This window comes from Peromyscus leucopus, chromosome 1 (assembly GCF_004664715.2).
Source record: "Peromyscus leucopus breed LL Stock chromosome 1, UCI_PerLeu_2.1, whole genome shotgun sequence".
Taxonomy (NCBI): Eukaryota; Metazoa; Chordata; class Mammalia; order Rodentia; family Cricetidae; genus Peromyscus; species Peromyscus leucopus.
In genome coordinates, this window is record NC_051063.1 from 101964875 (window position 1) to 101984319 (window position 19445).

Below are 19445 nucleotides of genomic sequence, written 5' to 3' on the forward strand. Positions count from 1 at the left end.
AAAATATTTGCCTAATTTGTGATTTGCTTTGTTTTCTTAATTATAACTTTTACTTAAAATGCAAGTTATGGTAAACTTCAAATCACTTTATTCATGGTTTATTTCATTTCATATACTTACTTTTTTATTTTAGATGTATGGCTCAACACAAATACCAACTATTATGGCAAAAAGTAGAACTCAGGTTTCATTTTTCCTGTGTGGATATCCATCTGATCCAAGAATTTGTTAGAAATTCTTCCTCTGTCACATTGAGTTGTACTGAACTTTGTCAAATTGGTTGTATCACAGGTATAGAGGTAAGAGGATGTATTGCAGGAGTCTGTTCTCTCCTTCCACCTGCAGATCAAACTCAGGTCATCAGGTTTGATGGTAAATAGCTGAGCCATCTTGTCTGCCCTACTTTTTAGATACTTTTAAATTATTAAATTTAAAAGCATTTTTGAAATTCTTTATCTATAAAGTATTCAGTGTTAACAAAATGTTTCAGAAATAGTTCCTGTGTGACTTCTCTCATTTTCCATCTTAACAGTCTACTTAAATACACAGTGTCAAATTCTGCTCTTTACATTTACATAGTATTGGGGGTTTTAATTAGTGTATACTATTTGTGCAAAATAAGAAGCTATTGAATACCATAATGAATCGGAGCATTCAGTAGTCTTTATGTTGTGAGGCTTTCATACATGTATATAATGTGATTTGATCGTATTTGCCCCCAACAGCCATACATTTTCCGTCCTTTCCTTCCAGTCTCCTTCTTATTCCCTAATAGATACACTGCTACTTCATACATTCAGTTTTTAATAAACCTAGTTTTAGTCAGATTTTCTATTTTCAGTGTATTTCAATTGATTCCAAATTTCCTCTCCAATAATATGTCAATATAGGTATGAAATTGTTCATCGACTCCTCTGGTCCTTACATCTTTTTCTGACTTGTTTGGTCTTTTATTTCTGACATGGAGCACATGTCCCTCATCCTTTTCTGTCATGTTTGGTGGGAGGGAATATATTCATATTGTTACTTTTTTAAAATCCATTTCTTGATTTTCCTTTCTATTCTTTTCTGTCTTTTACTGAGAACTTTTATTTTTGTTTCTTTTCGTCTCTTTGCCCTAGCTCACTCTTCTACTTCTGCCTTAAGAATAAGGTTAAAAAAATGGGTCAGCAGTCTAGACCCAGGGAGGAGGAATAAACTGGATCTTGAAGAGAACAGTAAGGCACTCAGTTGGGATGGAATTTCATGATTCCCAAGCAATGAGAAACTATTCTCTTTTGTCATTAAAAGATGGTGCTTCTTACAAGACTGAAAAGTCCAGAAACAGAAGAGAATCCAATAGTTTTAGGCCCATGCATCCAAGTGTCTCATCTCCTTTGGAAGGCACCATACTCTCACAATCAGAACATCTGACACAGGCATCCTGTTGAATCAACACACTCCTGTCTTTAGATCTCTGGCATCCCTAACATAGATTCTAGACCTCACTCTCAGCAGTCTGTCCTCCAACTATAGGAAAGTGAGATCTACTTCAAAGCTTTCATTGAAGACGTCTAGCTTTTGTATTGTGTTTTTAAAGCATTGTAAGCCCATTATTTCAAAGTGCCATCAAAATCAGCAAGCCCACACCATGATCCCTAAAAACTGCCATGTCCTCACAACATCCAAGCATTTTCCCCATTCCTTCCCTCCACCTTTATTTCATCCTAACCAAAAAAAAAAAAAAAAAAAAAAAAAAACTGGAACGTCTTTTGTACCAGGACATAACTGTGACGGATGTTATCACTACTCTGCTTGCCAGCAGTGACACACACAGTCCCTCCTACTCTCAAACTACATCAAATGACCATATTCTACCCCAAGAACTTCCTTTCAAAGGCTGTATGTTATATCCACTGTCTTTGTTTCTCTAGAAAACACAACCTGAGGCAAAAACCATATGTGCAAAAATTGTGTTGGATAGTGTGACATTTTCCCAGGAGTGAAGAAGAAAAGGATGTTCTCCTATGGACTCTGAGGAGCTCCTGCATGTGACACAAACTCCATGGAAGGAGACAAAAGATGAGTTATCCTCATCATCTATCAGTTAACATCCATTCTGAAGTCATTCCTTTGTACTGCAAGTTTACAAACGTCAGCAGCAGTGGTAGAATGCAGCCGGCCAGAGATTAGAAGACAACTGTGTGTACTGCAGAGGTTAGAGCCAGAGAAGAGCCTCCTCCCTCAGGGGAGTCCAGAAGATGGTGAGTGAATCCCAGGTGTTGGACAGTGAGTTATTTATATTGTTGGAGTTTAATTTTGCTTTCACCTGATTGTGACTGTGCCCTAGTTCTTCTCTCTTGTCATAAGAAAGTATTTAATTTCTTCTTTATTTTACAGGATCCAACAGTTGAGAGACAGAGATTTTAGATTTTAAAAGAAACTTTGGCTGGGTGGTAGTGGTAAACACCTTTAGTCCCAGCACTCAGGAGGCAGAGGCAAGTGGATCTCTGAGTTTGAGTCGAGCCTGGTCTACAAATCAAGTTCCAGGACAACCAGTGCTATTACACAGAGAAAACATGTCTCAAAAAACCAAAATAGAGACAGACAGTCTTTGGATTTTTAAATAGACTGAATTTTAAAATATTTGAATGTGTAAAGACTGTAGGACTTTTAAAGTTTATAAAATGTTTTGTAGTGTGACATTTATATTGATGGGTGATCTTGTGATTAACAAGAAAGGAAAGGTTGTGGCTTAACAGTGATTTGTTTGTGTGTCAAGTTGACAAGGGGTCAATTGTGCTGACTAATATAACAAGGCCTCAGACCTTAGCACAACTGACTCCAAAGATGGAAGTACCATACAGACATAAAACCCAGCAGGTAGACAGCACCACCTGCCAAGATGAAAACAAAGACCTAAGGCATCAAAGTCCATAGTTCTGGGAAATTCTCTAAATGTGCTAATCTTGCTTTTTTACTTCTGTAGTTCCAATTCTGGATAAATATTCTTGTTAACTGAAGTATGTCAAGCCAGAATACAGTTTTTGTGCTAAAAAGCTCAACCCGAGAGAGGCCTGGGGCTACACTGGGATCCCGGACACCCAGTGTAGTCCCTATTGGCTAATGAAGGCTTTCTATTGACTTCAATCCATTTCCAAGTAGTTTCTGGCAGATACCCTATAACTGGTTTTATGTCAACTTGACACAAGGTGTAGTCATGTCAGAGGAGGGAGCTTCAGTTGAGAAAATGCCTCCATAACATCAGGCTGTAGGCAAGAATGTAGGGCATTTTCTTAATTAGTGATTGATGAGGAGGGCCCAGCCCATTGTGGGTGGGACCATCTCTGGACTGGTGGTCCTGGGTTCTATAATAAAGCAGGATGAGCAAGCCATGAAGAGCAAGCCAGTAAGTAGCACCCTCCATGACCTCTGCATCAGCTTCTGCCTCCAGGTTCCTGTCCTGCTTGAGTTCTTATCCTGACTTCCTTTAATAATGAGCAGGGTTGTGGAAGTGTAAGCCAAATAAACCCTTTCCTCCTCAAGTTGCTTTTGGTCGAGGTGTTTCCTTGCAGCAATAATAACCCTAACTAAACACTACATTGCTATTTTTACTGTCTAAACTGACTAATGCAGGTGTACAACAATGCATGCAAAGGCATGAGATATGGAGACATCATGACAGATGATGGAATGATACCAGAGCCTGGCAGCAGGCCCTGCAGCCAGAAGCAAGATTGCATTCAGCAACAAGAGCAGCTTTACTTTCAACTCCAAGAATAGTGGGGGCACCCCCTGGGAGCCTCTGGCTGCCCAGCTAACCGTGAAGGCCTATGTGTGGATCGAGGTTAGCACCATCTGAATCTGGCACAGTGAGGAAACAGCCAAAGACTCTGAAATTAAAAGACACAGGGAGGTGATAGGGTAAAATGAGAGATTATCTGCTGTCTTGGAAAAAACTGAAGAAAGTTTTATAGAGTGAAGAGATTCATTGTTAAATGTTGATGTCAAACAGTGAATGGAAATGTTTTAAATGTTCTTTAAAATTAATATAATTAAATAATTCCCCTTTCCTTTCCTCCCTCCAAGCTCTCCCATGTACCAGGCCCCTCGCTCAAATTCCTGGCCTCTTTTTCTTGAACTGTCCATAGATATTCCTAAACACATAACTACAACCTGCCCAGTCTATATGATGATAATTGTATGTACAGGTTTTCAGGGAAGACTCTTTGCCCCACTTTAGCTTTCTTGGACAAGTCATTCAGTGGAGTGAATGGAGCCAAAAGCCTGACCTGAACTGAGAGAATATCCAGGGAAGAATTGGTGGTAATGAGTACACAGCATTTCTAGTTTCCCCATCCTTACTGAATAAACGTCCCATGCCTGGTGTAGGTCATGAGGAAAACTGTGTTCTCACAGGAGGGAAGTCAAAGCCATGAAATGAAGAAGGCCTCTACCTCTGACTTGCCGTGTGTACCAAACCATCTTTTTTAAGGGCCGAGAAGTGTGTTCGTGCTAACCATATAGCATGTTTCTGTATGGAGACAGGAGAGTGACTGGGTGCTATTTGTTTTCTAATACAATTAGCTTGGAGATCCATTAGGATCCTTGTGGTTGCATAATCCAACTAGGAAGGTACAGAAATCCCTCTCTACACCCAACCCATAATAAATTGGGCCCTTCGGAAATATAATCTTGAGTGTGTGGGCTTGTTATACTCTAGATGGATGAAGATGACTTAAGCAGTTCCCCCGGTGAAATGGCTTTACAAGCCTACCCATCCTCCTGAGACATAAGTACTTCAGTCAGGTGGACAAGGTTCACATCTTCTCCAAAGGGACAAGAAGGTGACACAAGTTAAAATGGATTCATAAAGAGGTATGACCCCGAAGGAAAAAATGAGAGCCTGAAAAATGGAAACTGCCAAGCTATAAAAACATCTTTCATTGTTTTGTGCATGAAGCCAGCTGGCATCAAGCATAATGACTGCTTAGAAACTGTGTCTCAGAGATGAAAACTGAGCCGTAAGGCCAGGCATGGTGACATAATCTGTAATTCCAGCATTCAAGATATTGAGACAGAAAGATCAGTAATTTGCGGCCAACTTGAGCTACATAATGAGACCCTATAACAATAAATAAAGAAAGAGGAGGAAGCTGAGGAAAGGAAGGAGATGGAGGAGGAAGAGGGGAAATAAAGGAGGAGGGATGGGAGAAGAAAATTAAGCTCTACATCTTTACAAGTGACAACTGACAGGGTTGGCAGTTTGGGAGATACAGAAATTTAGTCTAGGCTAGGCACAATGCTTTCTTAAAGGACAAAATCTTGGAATATACCATTAAATGTAGATCTGTCCCTCATACAGGCTTAAAGCATGGCTGTAACTCTGTGCCTATTGATTTCAAATGCCTGATCACAAAAATCTAAAGGCTTGGGGAAATGTTTTTCCATTCAATAGCATGTTAAGTCTTTTTGTTGTTGTTGTTTTTGTTTTTTTCGAGACATGGTTTCTCTGTGTAGCTTTGTGCCTTTCCTGGAACTCACTTGGTAGCCCAGGCTGGCCTCGAACTCACAGAGATCCACCTGGCTCTGCCTCCCGAGTGCTGGGATTAAAGGCATGTGCCACCACCACCCGGCGCATGTTAAGTCTTGATACACCAACAAATGTAAAGCAAGTTGAGAAAGACATGTTGCTCAATGGACAAGTCTACCTCTGAAGAAGGGCAACAGCATATTATAATCAATGCCTTAGAAGTACCTACAAAAGCCATGAAGAAATAAAGAAGGGACAATATAAGTAGGTCCTGTGTGAAAAATCATCCATAAACCTTTAAAAATAGGAGTCTAGGTGCCTAGGAGATAGTTCAGTAAATAAAATGCTTAGAGGAATGACAGACAATGTTGTCCTCTGCCTACACACACACACACAAACACGCTAGCTTTTAGGAAAACTATAAACAGCAGTGAGTGAGAAAGCAAGTCTGTCCTCCTCCAACTCTAGGGCATAGCAATTTTCTTCCTCCATAAAGAAGGAAATATCAATACAAGCCTCCTGTGCCCAGCAAGGGTTAAATGCTGTTTTTATAAATGCTTCTAAAGTGTAAGTCAGCATTCTATACTTACGTTTAACTGTGCTTTGAGATTGTTTTATGGTTCAGGTGATAGGGAATTAGAAGTTTCTCAACTCAGCTCTCAAAGCTAAGAGAGGTCTCTTGGGGTTCCTAGAGCTTTGGGAAAGGATAATTAAATTATACATGATCTGGGTTTGCAGACAGTTAGGCAAGGTCACTGTCTCAGATATATGGGGCCCAAGGGATATAAGACATTAAGTTATGTCATTATTACATTTTCCCATATTTCCTAATATTCTACACATAGAGCCCATTTCATCTTAATATCTTTGTGGTGTAAGGGCAACTACAACTTGAATCAATGTTACCTTAAATTGTGTAATGTCAGTTATTATAACAAATGTTCCATCAGTTCAATAGAAGTTATATGATCAGCTGCATTTGCTAGGAATTCAGTCTTTTGCTTATTTATTTAATGCACAAAAGGCTTGAAGTAGTCTAAACCATGTTGAGCAATAGGATTAGATAAGTCAAGAAACTCTCTCCATGGTGTTTAGAGTAAAAAGAAAAAAGTTACTAGTCAAATAACCAAACCCACATCAAAGGGTCTTCTCATGCTGAATTGCGTGCTTTGTACAGTTAAATCTCCACATCTCTGCAGGGTAGGTGTTTCCATCTAAGAAAGTGGAGACTCAGAAAGGTGATGTAGTTAACTGAAGGCCACACAATAGTATGGGACAGAACAAGTTTTTGTTGTTGTTGTTTTGGTTTGGTTTTTTGTTTTGTTTTTTGGTTTTGTTTTTTATTGTTTGTTTGTTTTTTGGGGTTTTTTTGGGGTTGTTGTTGTTGTTGTTGTTGTTTTTGGAAACAGGGTTTCTCCGTGTAGTTTTGGTGCCTATCCTGGATCTTGCTCTGTAAACCAGGTTGACCTTGAACTCACAGAGATCCACCTGGCTCTCCTCCCAAGTGCTGGAATTAAAGGCATGCGCCACCACTGACTGGACCAGAACAAGATTTTTTTAAATTGATTTATTTTGTATACAGTGTTATGTCTGCACACCAGAAGAGAGCATCAGATCTCATTATAGATGGTTGTGAGCCACCATGTGGTTGCTGGGAATTGAACTCAGGACCTCTAGAAGAGCAGTCAATGCTCTTAACCTGTGAGCCATCTCTCTAGACCCCAGAACAAGATTTTTAAACTTGTGTTTCTACATATCCATGCAGTCTGATTATAACACAGAGTAAGACTAGAAGCATTACATTCATGTGCATGAGCATTTTTATTGACACTGAAATCTAAGGGCCACTGTATATTATATCCTAACAATCTCTATCAGGGTAAACTAACAGCAAAGCTCAATAAGGAGACCATCTCAGGACTCCTTATTGTGCACAGCTCAGCTATTCTGTAGTTATGTGGCTTGTAAAGCAAAGGAAAGGACTGTGGGACAGGCTGAGATCTTTGCATAGTGAAAATGAAGCTGTGGAGATATGGGATCCTAGATCCCTAGCAGCTCGTAATGTTATAACAGCCATGAAACAGCCATGCTGCACTGACCGGGAGTGACCATTGAGAGACATCATCAATGGGGCTGGAGGGATGACTCAGCACCCATGTGGTGGCTGCCAACCCTCCAGTTCCAGGAGTCCAGTACTCTCTTCTGACCTCCATGGGCACCAGGCACATACATGATGTATATCCAAATATGCAGGCAAAAACTCATGCATAGCCGGGCGTTGGTGGCGCACGCCTTTAATCCCAGCACTCGGGAGGCAGAGCCAGGCGGATCTCTGTGAGTTCGAGGCCAGCCTGGGCTACCAAGTGAGTTCCAGGAAAGGTGAAAAGCTACACAGAGAAACCCTGTCTCAAAAAAAAAAAAAAAAAAAAAAAAAAAAAAAAAAAAAAAACTCATGCATTATTCCAGGTACCTGGGAGGGGCTGGAGGCAAGAAAGGGAGGGGAGAAAGTAATATAGTTCTATTTCAATTAAAAACATATTTTAAAAAGCATTCATACATATAAAATAAATAAATCTTTCAAAATTAAAAAGAAAAAAAAGAGAAAGACATTGCCAAGTTCAGAGATGCTGTCTCATAAGTATGAGAGAGTCCAGGATCCCTATAATCCTCAGCTGAGTGTCTGATATCCAAGCTTTATTCCTTGGATCTAATAAATGGGAATGTTCTAGCCTCTGGGCACTAAATCAATTGTTTGTTTGCTTGTTTGTTTGTTAGTTGTTTGTTTCAACTGCCTATACATGGTTATGATCCTGAATGCCATCAGGTCAGCCTCTAGTTTCTGACAGAGACTGGTAAAACGCTCAGTGAAATGGACTCCCTCCGGGTCCAGAACCTTCTTGTTATTGGGCTAGCAGGTTAAGCAAAAGAGGGGCCAAACAAATTCACTGATGTGGTCCACTGCTGGATGGTACAAGATACAGTGTGTCAAAATGGAAATTCACAAGCCAGGCCTCCATCTTCTCAATTTCTTTCAGTATTCTTATCTTCCAAGCCCAAGCCCGCACAGAAAAAGCCATTTATTCTGAGCAATGGCTTTCCCAGCCCAAACTTCTTGATGTCTAAGGACAGTGTCTGTGGCCTTCAGACACAGGGTTCACAAAAGCCTCCTTCTACTTACTGACATGCACAGACTTCTGAGTTACACAGGATTCACACTACAGTGTGAATGTGACACAGCAGGGCACACAAGCTTTTCAATCACACATCTTTATTCAAGATTCACAGTTCCCCATGCTGTCTTCCTGTCCCCAAGTTCCTCACTCTCCCTCTTCTCAGTTCATGAAAACCGCAAATGACCATAATCATTAGGTTTTCGATTGTCTAGGTAGCTATAAAGTCCTACTTTAACAGGACTGTCATGGTTTTATCCACCAAGGATATCCATGTTTATTCAAGATAAATTGAACAATTTATATTAAGAGAAATGACAGAAATAGAATGAGAATCCTTCAGTCTCCTGGAAGTTTGGAAGCAGTAATGGAAGAGGTTCCACAGTATCCTTGGCTCCTCTCCAAGCTGCTGTCTTGGAAGAAGCCTCCTTCTTGTGGTATAAGAGTATAGTATCCCAAATAGTATCCCCAAGGTCCCTGGCATCATCCTTACCTCATTGCATTCCAGTTCATATACTAGCTGCCTGCTCCCCTCGTAGGCTTTAGACATTCAGATCTCCCAGTTCTCTGCCCTTCTGAGGACCAGCTGTTAATCTCTTACCCATGCATCTCTCCTACTCATGGATCTATTGTATGCACTGAGTCCCTATCCAGAAAGCACCATTCTTGGTGCTAAAGATACAACAATGAACAAACAGCCCTGAATCCCTTTGCCTTTGCCTTTTGGAGACTATAGACTACAGGTCAAGTGCTGTGGAAGTGAAGGAAAGTCTAGCGTTACTTTTGTACCTAAGAAACAAGTACCTCCCAGAAGTAACTTCCTTAAGCCTGACAATACCAAACTTTTTTTACTAAAAGCAAAAGGTACACAGGACAAAGAAAAAGAAAAGAATAAACCTCACTTCTCAAGATGAAACCCATATCTAGCACTGTTACCAGGGCAAATAACCTGTGACTAAACAGGTCATGGTCTCTAAGGAAGAACCTACTACTATTACTCTGCTAAACAGACATAGCATTAAAGCAACTCCTAGTGACTTATCATTACACCCATAGATTAGTGCATCTCTTGAGCTTCATCAGGCAAGCCTCTTTCTGTAGAGCACAGTGATGAATACAGACACCCACCACTAGTCAAGGTGTAGAGAATAAGAGACTGTCAATGCTTAGCCTTAAATGGGATTTCTATATCATGTCCTCTCCGCTCAAGGCTCAGGGACCTCTGCAGAAGAGATGAGGGAAAGACTGTAAGAGCCAGAGGCAGTGGATGACCAGAAGGAAACAATGGTTTCCAGGTGCAGCTGGTGGTTGCATGTAGACTGACAGTGCTTGAGACAGCGTGCACAAGACATCTGGAGGCCCCAGCCAGATAAAATGCCACCATGGAGAAGGGAGGTGGGCACAAAGTCCAACCCCTGGCTGAGGAGCTATTGGCAAGCTGTTGATAGAAAGAGAGTCCATCTTATTTAAGGCTGTGGCCACTGGTAGGTCAAGTACATCCTAGTGAATGGTTGCAAACGCACAAGTACATAAGTCACACAAGTTAGGCTTGGTGGATTTAAAAAATGAGGACACAAAACAGAGCAGATGAGCAAGGGGGTGAGTCTGGAAGCAGCTTGGAAAAGGATGGATATGATCAAAATACATTGTACAGAATTTTGTACAGATATAATTAACTTTCCCTAAGCTGCAAGCAAATGCAATGTTGTCGTCTGTCATCACCCGCCTCCCTTTGTGTTTCATGACATACATAGGAGCCAGTTAATACAAAATTTGGGGAAGTTTATGTCAGTTCTTCCTTAGATTTATGCACAAAACACAAAGAAAAATCTAGGAAGGAGAGATGCCTGTATAGACAGTGTGCCAATTAATTTTAACTATCAATTTGACACAACCTAGAACCACCTGAGAAGGGAGACTCCACTGTAGGATTTCCTAGATCGGATTGGTCTGTGGGCATGATGTAGAGGGTTGTCTTGATCGTTAAACAACCCAGCCCACTATGGGTGGCACCATTCCATTGGCAAGGGATCCTGGGCTGTATAGGAGTGAAAGGGGATGGCTGAGTATTGGCAGCCTAGGATCCATGTGTTTATCTCTTCTGCTCTTGACTACATATATGATGCTTCAAGTTCCTGTGTTGACTTCCATTCAATAGCAGACTATCTGTAAACCAAATAAAGCCTTTTCTCCCGTGTTGCTTTGTGTCTGGGTGTTTATCATGGTGACAGAAATGAAACTAAGAACAGACTGATACCAACATTCTATCAGTGAGATTAGCAGCCTGGGTAAGATGTTGCAGCATGTATGAGTCTAGAGTAGTTCAGCACTGATTTAATAGAACATGGAAAGGATTATCATCGTGATACTCTGATCTGCTCAGTACTGAAGTCTATAATTATTGAAGACAGAAGGGCCCCCACAAAGGGTTCAACAGTTAAGACAAGGTATTCGAAGACCTCAAAAGTTGACCCATTCACTACACCTCACCCACCCCAAAATTCATGGTGGCCCACTGAGGTCATGTGCCAGTGGGTCCTTCTGTCCTAGGAAACATCTACCCGCTTCTGCTGGAAGCGCTTTAAGAAGCCCTGACGGATTTGCTTCGACTTGATGCAATAGACGACAGGGTTCATGAAGGGTGGCACCAGGAAGTGCAGATTGGCCATCAGCACTGCCAGAGCTGGGTAGCTGTGTTTCTCCACTCGGTGCAGAACAGACAGCCCCAACTTGGGCAAATAAAAGATGAGAACAATGCAGAGGTGTGAGACACACGTGTTGAGTGCCTTGAGCCGTTCTCCAGGTGATGCAATGCTCAGCACAGTCCGTAGGATCAGAGCATAGGAAAGCATGATGAGGGAGGAGTCAAGGCCCAGTGAGAGGAGGATAGAGACCAGGCCAACCAAGCTGTTGATCTGGGTGTCTGAGCAAGCCAGTCCCACGAGGTCACAGTGCAGGCAGTAGCAATGGGAGAGGACACTGATCTGGGGAAAGAGCAGACGGCGCAGAAGGATGGGTCCAGGGAGGTTAAGTAGGATGGCCCTTACCAGAACAGCAGCCCCGACCTTGGCCACTGCCGAGTGGGGAAGGATTGTGGCATAGTGCAGAGGATCCCGGATGGCAATGAAGCGGTCAAAGGCCATGGCCAGTAGCACACCAGATTCCACATAGGTGAAGGCGTGGATGAAAAACATCTGTCCTGCACAGAGATCAAAAGGCAGCTCCCGAATACCCAGCCAGAAGAGCCGCACCATGGTAGGGAAGGTGGAGGCACAGAGGCCCAGATCAGAGGCCGCTAGCATGGACAGGAAGATGTACATGGGTTCATGTAAGGCTGGATCTGTGCGGATCAGGAACAGGATGATGCTGTTGCCCAGGATGGAAACCACACAAATGAGGTTGATAGGAATGGAAACCCAGTGGTGGGAGGCTTCCAGGCCTGGAAAGCCAGTGAGGAGGAAGGTGGAGTGGCCAGGAGTGCTGGAGTTGCAGGACATACTGACTCCAGGAGGAAACTGTCCACCCTGTGAGAAGGAGACATTCACTCATGTGGTCACTGAGCTGGAACAGAAGAGCTGACTCAAAGCCCGTTATCAGGTCATGAAAAAAACAGCAACGCTCCTCCTAGAAGCTCTTGCCGAGTTTGACTTTCCTTCTCTGAATGAAGTGTTCTTGGATACATTTTCTCAATTACTTTCTGACTATTGCTAACTGCCTTTTCTTTAGCCGTCAACAGCCACCTTCACTTGGCCCTGAGCAACTTCCGGTTTTCACCTGAGTGAAACCTAAAACCCTAATCTTCCAGAGAGCCTTCTCAGACTGCATACTGAGGGAAGAGTAGTTCTCCAAAGAAACAGGATGAGGGCTGGCAAGATAGCTCAGCTGGCCAAAGTGCTTTCCGTCAAGCCTGAAGCCCAAGTTTGATCCCTGGAACCTACCCAGTGGAGGAAGAGACTCTGATTTCCACCACTGTTCGCTTATTGCCACCTGAGCTCATGCACATGCACACACATACACTAAGTGAGTGTGATAAACAGTTTTTTAAATTTGAGGATGACATTACAAACAAAACATCTGGGTTGCATCATTCCTTAGAGGTAGGTTTTCCATCTGATATCTGCTACCAAACGTGCCTGGAAGGACAGCCAGCCAATGGTATGTTTGCAGAAGCGTCCCCTTAGGAGGCTGTTTGCTCCCTCTTCTGGTGCTGTTATGTACATTTTCTGTATGCCTTTTTGGAAATACTTTGGGGAAGAAAATAGGTTCTTTACTTTGATATATTTCATTTTTAATTGCTGTTAATTGTTCAAATGTGTAGAGTATTTTGTGCCAATTAATGTACACATTATATAATAATCAATTCAAGATGGCTAACATTTTACCCCTTAAACATTTTTAAATTTTTGGTTAACATGTAATAATTGTACATATTTGTGGGGAACCATGTGATATTTCAATACACATATGCAATGTGTAGTGGTCAAAATTGCCTCTTCAAATGTGCTCACTGGTGACAAATTTCTCTCCTGTGAAGATGAATTGGCTTAAAAGAAGTGGCCAAGGATGGGAGGCCTTACCATTCTGGAGGAGTGGATGGGGTGGGGGAAGCAGGAAAAGGGGTGGGAGAGGAAACTCTGGATATTATATAAAATGAATAAAAAATTTAAAAAAAAGAAGTAGCCAAGGGTTCCTCAAAGTCTGGTGGGCAAGGTGGGAATTTGCCAAATGCATTCAATTTTCCTAGTGTTTTTCCCAGTCCTCTGTCCACCTTATCCTCCACTTAAATCTCTCAGGCGTGATTTCTACCCTCCCGTCAAGATAGGGCTCTGGTTACAGACTCATCTAAAGAGCAGTTTTCTCTTAAACCACCCTTTTTCAGCCCTCTTACTACAAAAGCTGTTGTATGGGATCAGCTACCTTGAAGTTCTTCTTAGCTGGGAACAGGGGGCTGAGGCTGACAGAGCTCAAGGGCATCACGTGATGTCAGGCAAAGCAGCAGAAGCTTCCAGAATCCCAGGATTAACAAAGCTCTGCTAAAGAGGCCAGACTGAGGTGTGTGAGCTCTCCTGTTCTGACAACCTCACACATCACATTCTCACAGCTTCTCTCCTCTCCTCAGAACACAACTGACCTTCCCTTGTCCACCTAGCATCTCACACTGGTCTGCAGTATAGATTAAACAAAATACTAATCTATCTGGTCTCTCCCAAAGCCACAGGCCATTTCCTGTGGATTCCTGTCACTCTTCCTTGGTTTTATTCATAAAACACTCAAAAAACTTGTCCTTTCACTCTAGAATATATTCTCCTAATCAACTAATCTTTGAAGTATCTCTTCTCTTCAGATTCCAACGAAATTAATCATGCCAAACCAACAACACCTCTCTCAGTAACAAAATAGCTGTATTGTCCCATTTTCTTCAGTGTTCCTGTATGTCAGTTTGTTTTCAAGTTTCCATTTGAACTAGGCTTAAAATATTCACGGAAAGTACAGTATAAATACTTAAGTTACTGCATAGACAGCCAGGAATGAATGTGAATGAATGAATGAATGAATGAATGAATGAATGAATGAATGAATGAATAGGGTCCACATTTGTTCTAGCAGCTCTGGCTTTAATGAACATCGATGGTTCCCTGATGCATGGAGAATCAGATCTAAGCAAAATCTCCATAGTGTCCAAAAGAGGAGAGACTCTGCCCATCTTACATCTCTAATCTTTTCCGTTGCCTTTCCCCTAAGTACCATGAATTATTAAGACATCCTTCTGCTCACCAAATTTGCTGTTTGATCATTTTAAAATATGTTGATTAGGGTATAGCACATACACAAGAAAGGCTGCATATCAAAAGCATAAAGCTTGATGAATTCCCACCAAGTGAGTCTATCCATGTAACCAAATGTTGAGGGCCAGCAGATGGCTCAGGGTAAAGGCAATTGATGGGCAAGCCTGGCAAATTGAGTTCTCTCCCCAGAACCCATGTAAAGGTGGAAGAAAAGAGCTGTCTCCACAGTTATCCTCTGTAACACGAATCTTAAAAGGTCTTATAATAAAAAACCCAGAGTCAGATATCAGGGTGAAAGCTGAAAGATCAGAGAAGCAGAACAGCCAGACACCAGCTTACCTCTACAAAATCCTAAGTCTAAAGAGAGTGAGTTACTGTTTCCTCACACCTCATATACCTTTCTCTGTCCTGCCATATTACTTCCTGGGATTACAGGCATGTGTCACCACTGCCTAGCTCTGTTTCTCTCATGTAGTCCAGTGTGGCCTTGAACTCACAGAGATCCAGATGGATCTCTGCCTCCTGAGTGATAGGATTAAAGGTGTGTGACACCACTGCCTCGCCTCTGTGTCTAATCTAGTGACTAACTCTGTCCTCAGATCCTCAGGCAAGCTTTATTGGGGTACACAATGTATCACCACAATCCTCTGATCTTCACACATGTGCCATAGCATGCACACCTCTCCCTCCCTCTCCCTCCCCCTCTCTCTCTCATACACATACACAGATATAAATAATAAATTTTTAAATAAGAAACAAATTTTCAGAATCTCCAAGTCCAATGACTTCCAGTGATTCCATCCTCCTATTACCCTGATTCACGACCAAAGATTAATGTCACAAATCCTGGAACTTTATATAATTATAATCATACAGTGCAAACATATAATTCATTCAACTTTATGTCACATCCATACTACTGCATCTGCTTTGCAATTTGTTCATTCTCTTTGCGGGATGATTATTCCATTGTGAGTATATACAGCAACATGTATCTGACACACAGTGTCTACTCCACCCTGTCAGTTCATTCTGTCATTCAGTGAAAGTCTGGGGACCTCGAAGCTCAGGAAACCCAGTGGAAGAGGAGGCAGAAGGAGTGTGGGGACCAGAGGGGACAGAGGACACCAGGAGGAAAAGTCCCTCTGAATCACCTGAGTCAAGCTCATAGGAACTTGGCGAGACTGAAGCAGCAAGCACAGAGCCTGCACCAGGTCCTCCGAATATGTATCATAGCTTTCAGCTTAGTACTTTTATGGGACTCCTGAGTGTATGGATAAGTGGGTCTCCGAGTCTTGTGTCTTCTCTTGGAGCTTATTTCCTCCTGTTGGTTTGCCTTGTCATCTAATTTATATATGTGTGTGTGTGTGTGTGTGTGTGTGTGTGTGTACATATATTATATATATATATATTATACATATTCCAAATTTCAGAACTTTTTGCTTTGCATTTTCATCAATGTTATATTTTAGGTTACAATAAAATTCAATAAAGATGTAGTTTGAAATGCTTTAACGGAAAGAAAGAAAGAAAGAAAGAAAGAAAGAAAGAAAGAAAGAAAGAAAGAAAAAAAAAAAAGAAAGAAAGAAAGAAAGAAAGAAACAAAGAAACAAAGAAACAAAGAAAGAAACAAAGAAGGAAAGAAAGAAAGAGAAAGAAAGAAAGAAAGTCTGGGTACACTCTTGAGTAATGAAAACCCAGAAATATAAGCCCTTAAATGATATCAAAATTCATCATTCCCTCTTTTGTCTTTTTTTTTTAAACACATCTCTTTGGAGAATTGTAAGGATAAAGTTTGCTGAAGAAAGGTTCATAGCAAGCATCATCTTGCCTGTCTGAATCCTACAGTCTCCCCACCTTGCATGCATGCCTGTATGATCTGCCTATGCCTCACCGTCACACAAGCCAAACCACATCTGGTCTTACACATAAAAATGAGCAACTATCCATCAGAGCCACAGTGCACACCTGCAAGGGCTGCCGTCTACACTGCAGCCCACATGAGTGTTGCCTCCAGGAGTTGTGTTTCTCATCCTGAGCTGTCATCATGTCCTAAATGTAATAAAATGATGTCACAGAGTGGTTATGAACATGGGAAAGGCTGTACACGGTTTTACACATTTGTAGGCACTGACAAAGGTGTAATGCTAACCATGCCCTAGCCTAGGATTTTATAGCCTGCATCTCATGAAGTCCCCCAATGCCTTTGAGTGGCATTGTCTTCTCCCTGAAGATGAAAAAACAATCTAAGAGATGAGAAATCCTGTCACACCTCACTAGAAGTAAGCAGAAAAAACAAACGATTTGATACCAATGCTGTGTGTTGGTCGTTCAGCATTCTCACTCCCAAAGTTTTTTAAAAAATAATCGTCTCTTCACATGTGTGTGTGTGGGAGTGTGGAGAGAGAGAGAGAGAGAGAGAGAGAGAGAGAGAGAGAGAGAGAGAGAGAGAGAGAGAGAGAGGACTTGAAACAGTGCTTGGTGCATGAGCACTAAAGCGTTACCATACACATACTTCATACATGTGGCAGTGGTGAAGAACACCTACAATCCCAACATAGGAGGAGCTGAGATAGGAAGATTGTGAGCTGAGGCCAGCCTAGGCTACACAATAAGCTCCAGTCTCAATAATAATAATAATTTTTATAATAATAACAATAATAAATTCCTTGGTTATTGAGGGCTTTCTATATTATGAAGAGAATAAAACTATCATTCCCATTTCACATGGGAAAACTGAGGCACCAACTAATTTGATGACTTGCCTGAGATCATAAAGTTAACAAGTGAGTGGCCAGACTAGAAATTGAGGCAGCTGGATCCCAGAGGCTGCTTAGGTACTATGTTATGATACTTCTTCTGTTACCTATTGTGCCTATTAACGTGGTTAGTGCTGTAAATATCTGTCCCCAAAGAAGTGACATGAAGTTACATACTTGAGAGTTCTCTTCATCTAACATCCCTGCCTCCTCCTTTGATGTCCCAGTCACCAGTCCTTGAGTATTCTCATGTTTCTACACCCTAAAGCAAAAGGAACTCACAAGCTTAATGACCGTCCTGTATTGCAAGCTGTGTGAATTTAGTTATGGAGTTATGGTTTAGCTGTGTGAATTTAGTTATGGAGTTATGGTTTAGGGAGAAGAATGTTCTCCTCAGAACAGTAAGGAGAGTGTTATCAAGACACTTGATCAAACTAAATGTGGACAGGGCAGGGGTGGTGGTAGAAAGGGGTGGGTGATAGATAAAATAGATAAATGATGCATAGGTTAGGTAGATAGATAGAAAATCAATAACATAGTAAATTATGGGGATGGAAAAAATTAAATTATATTCTCTGTCTTTCCACCATTTTACCTATCCAGATTCCAGAAGACCATGAATAATGTAAAGCCTATTTTGTTTTGTTAATCAAAGAAGTCTATCACCAATAGCTATGAGTCTTGAAAGGAAATGGCCCAGCTTAGAGAAGGTTGGAGACTCCAAGATTTCTATGGCAACCAAGCATCAGTCACCAACACTCCAGAGAGTGTGAGGATTTAAGCCTCTGGCTTTGCCAGCTGGGTCCTAGGGCCAAATGGGAAGACGCAGAAAAACAGGTCATAGCACTGAATCCTAAGCCTAACAGAGACTGGCATCAGAAACTCAAGTTTCCTCAAGCCATGATATTGACGTTAGGATAAGCCATGATAGCTAACGTTAGGGATAAAATTACATGATATTGATGTTAGGAAACTCAAATTTCCTCAAGCCATGATATTGACATTAGGACAAGCCATGATAGCTAACGTTAGGGATAAAATTACACTGCTCAGAAATAAGCTTAGCATAAAGCTGCCTACGCCAGGCACCTGTGACAAGGAAGTCACCGATTGCTTGCAGGGTCACCGAACACCTCAGACTCCTCCACCTCCTTTGCTTCCTGGCTGGCTGAAGTTTTTGTTATGTGGTAGAGAGGATGAGTGCAGGGTGGATGAAGGGATGACTTGTTCTCCACCTGTCCTTCCCTACACCCCTTACAAACCGGGGTCCTTGGGAGTCTGTGGCTGAAAGCTAATAACGGATTTAGGTCTGGTGCTGTCAGTGGGGCTGCAATGAGGTTGAGCAAAAAGAATGGAAACTGGAGGATCTTGTAAAACTTTCATTTGTTTACACACTTGTGATCTATACAGGAAAAAATGGTTTTTAAATAGATCAGATCCTTCCCTCTTTTTTTATTCTGTTTTGTATTAAATCTCTTTAAATATTTTAAACATGGTCCTCAAAATCTAACCATATAAGTATTGTCTTTGCTTTTTTTTTTAAAGTAGCAACTGAAATCTTATATTTAACTGGTGAGGTTTAAGTCTAGAATAAGTCCAGAATATATCTAAGCTGTAAGAATATGTCTAAGATATTAAGATGTAATAGCTATAGACACATAGATATTAAGATGTAATAGTTATAGACACATAGATATTAAGATGCAATAGTTATAGACACATAGAAGAAAGGAAGGAAGGAGAGGAGAGAGGGAGGGGAGGAGGGAGAGAGGGAGGAAAGAAGACAAAAACTGACACAAAAGCCTTTTACATCAATCACAAGCAGCTATGATACTGCATAGCCAGGTCATTGGGCCCTTCCCTTCAGTATTAACACAGCTAAATCTAAGGACATCTGAGCTTGCTACAAATGTTAAACCCCTTTAATTTCCTTGGGTGTCTTTAGTAGCATGGTTAATATGTGCATTCTGTTAAAAGCATACATTTCACATTGGCGTTTCAGAGGCTGGAACATGTTGGCATATAATGTATATTATAGTCTAGGTGGGCAGCACAGGATTAAAGGTGCACACCCTAGGGGCTGAAGAAATGGATCAGTGATTGAGAGCTCTTGTTGCTCTTGCAGAAGACCCAGGTTAGTTTCCCCAACCCACATGATAGGTCACAACCCTTTAAGAGTACATGCAATGTACATATATACATGCAGGCAGAACACTCA

General features: G+C 41.5%; 1 protein-coding gene across 1 annotated transcript; it reads right to left on the reverse strand.

Moving 5' to 3' along the window:
- Nucleotides 1–11177: 11177 nt before the first annotated feature.
- LOC114706581 (olfactory receptor 51G2-like) lies at nucleotides 11178–12201 on the reverse strand. The gene has a single exon (XM_028889034.1). It carries the CDS (start codon nucleotides 12177–12179, stop codon nucleotides 11229–11231), a length of 951 nt encoding a protein of 316 aa, XP_028744867.1. The 5' UTR covers nucleotides 12180–12201; the 3' UTR covers nucleotides 11178–11228.
- Nucleotides 12202–19445: the final 7244 nt, after the last annotated feature.

What these genes read in the sequence shown, in the direction of transcription:
- LOC114706581 (XM_028889034.1), bottom strand. Translation starts at nt 12,179, where the DNA reads ATGTCCTGCAACTCCAGCACTCCTGGCCACTCCACCTTCCTCCTCACT.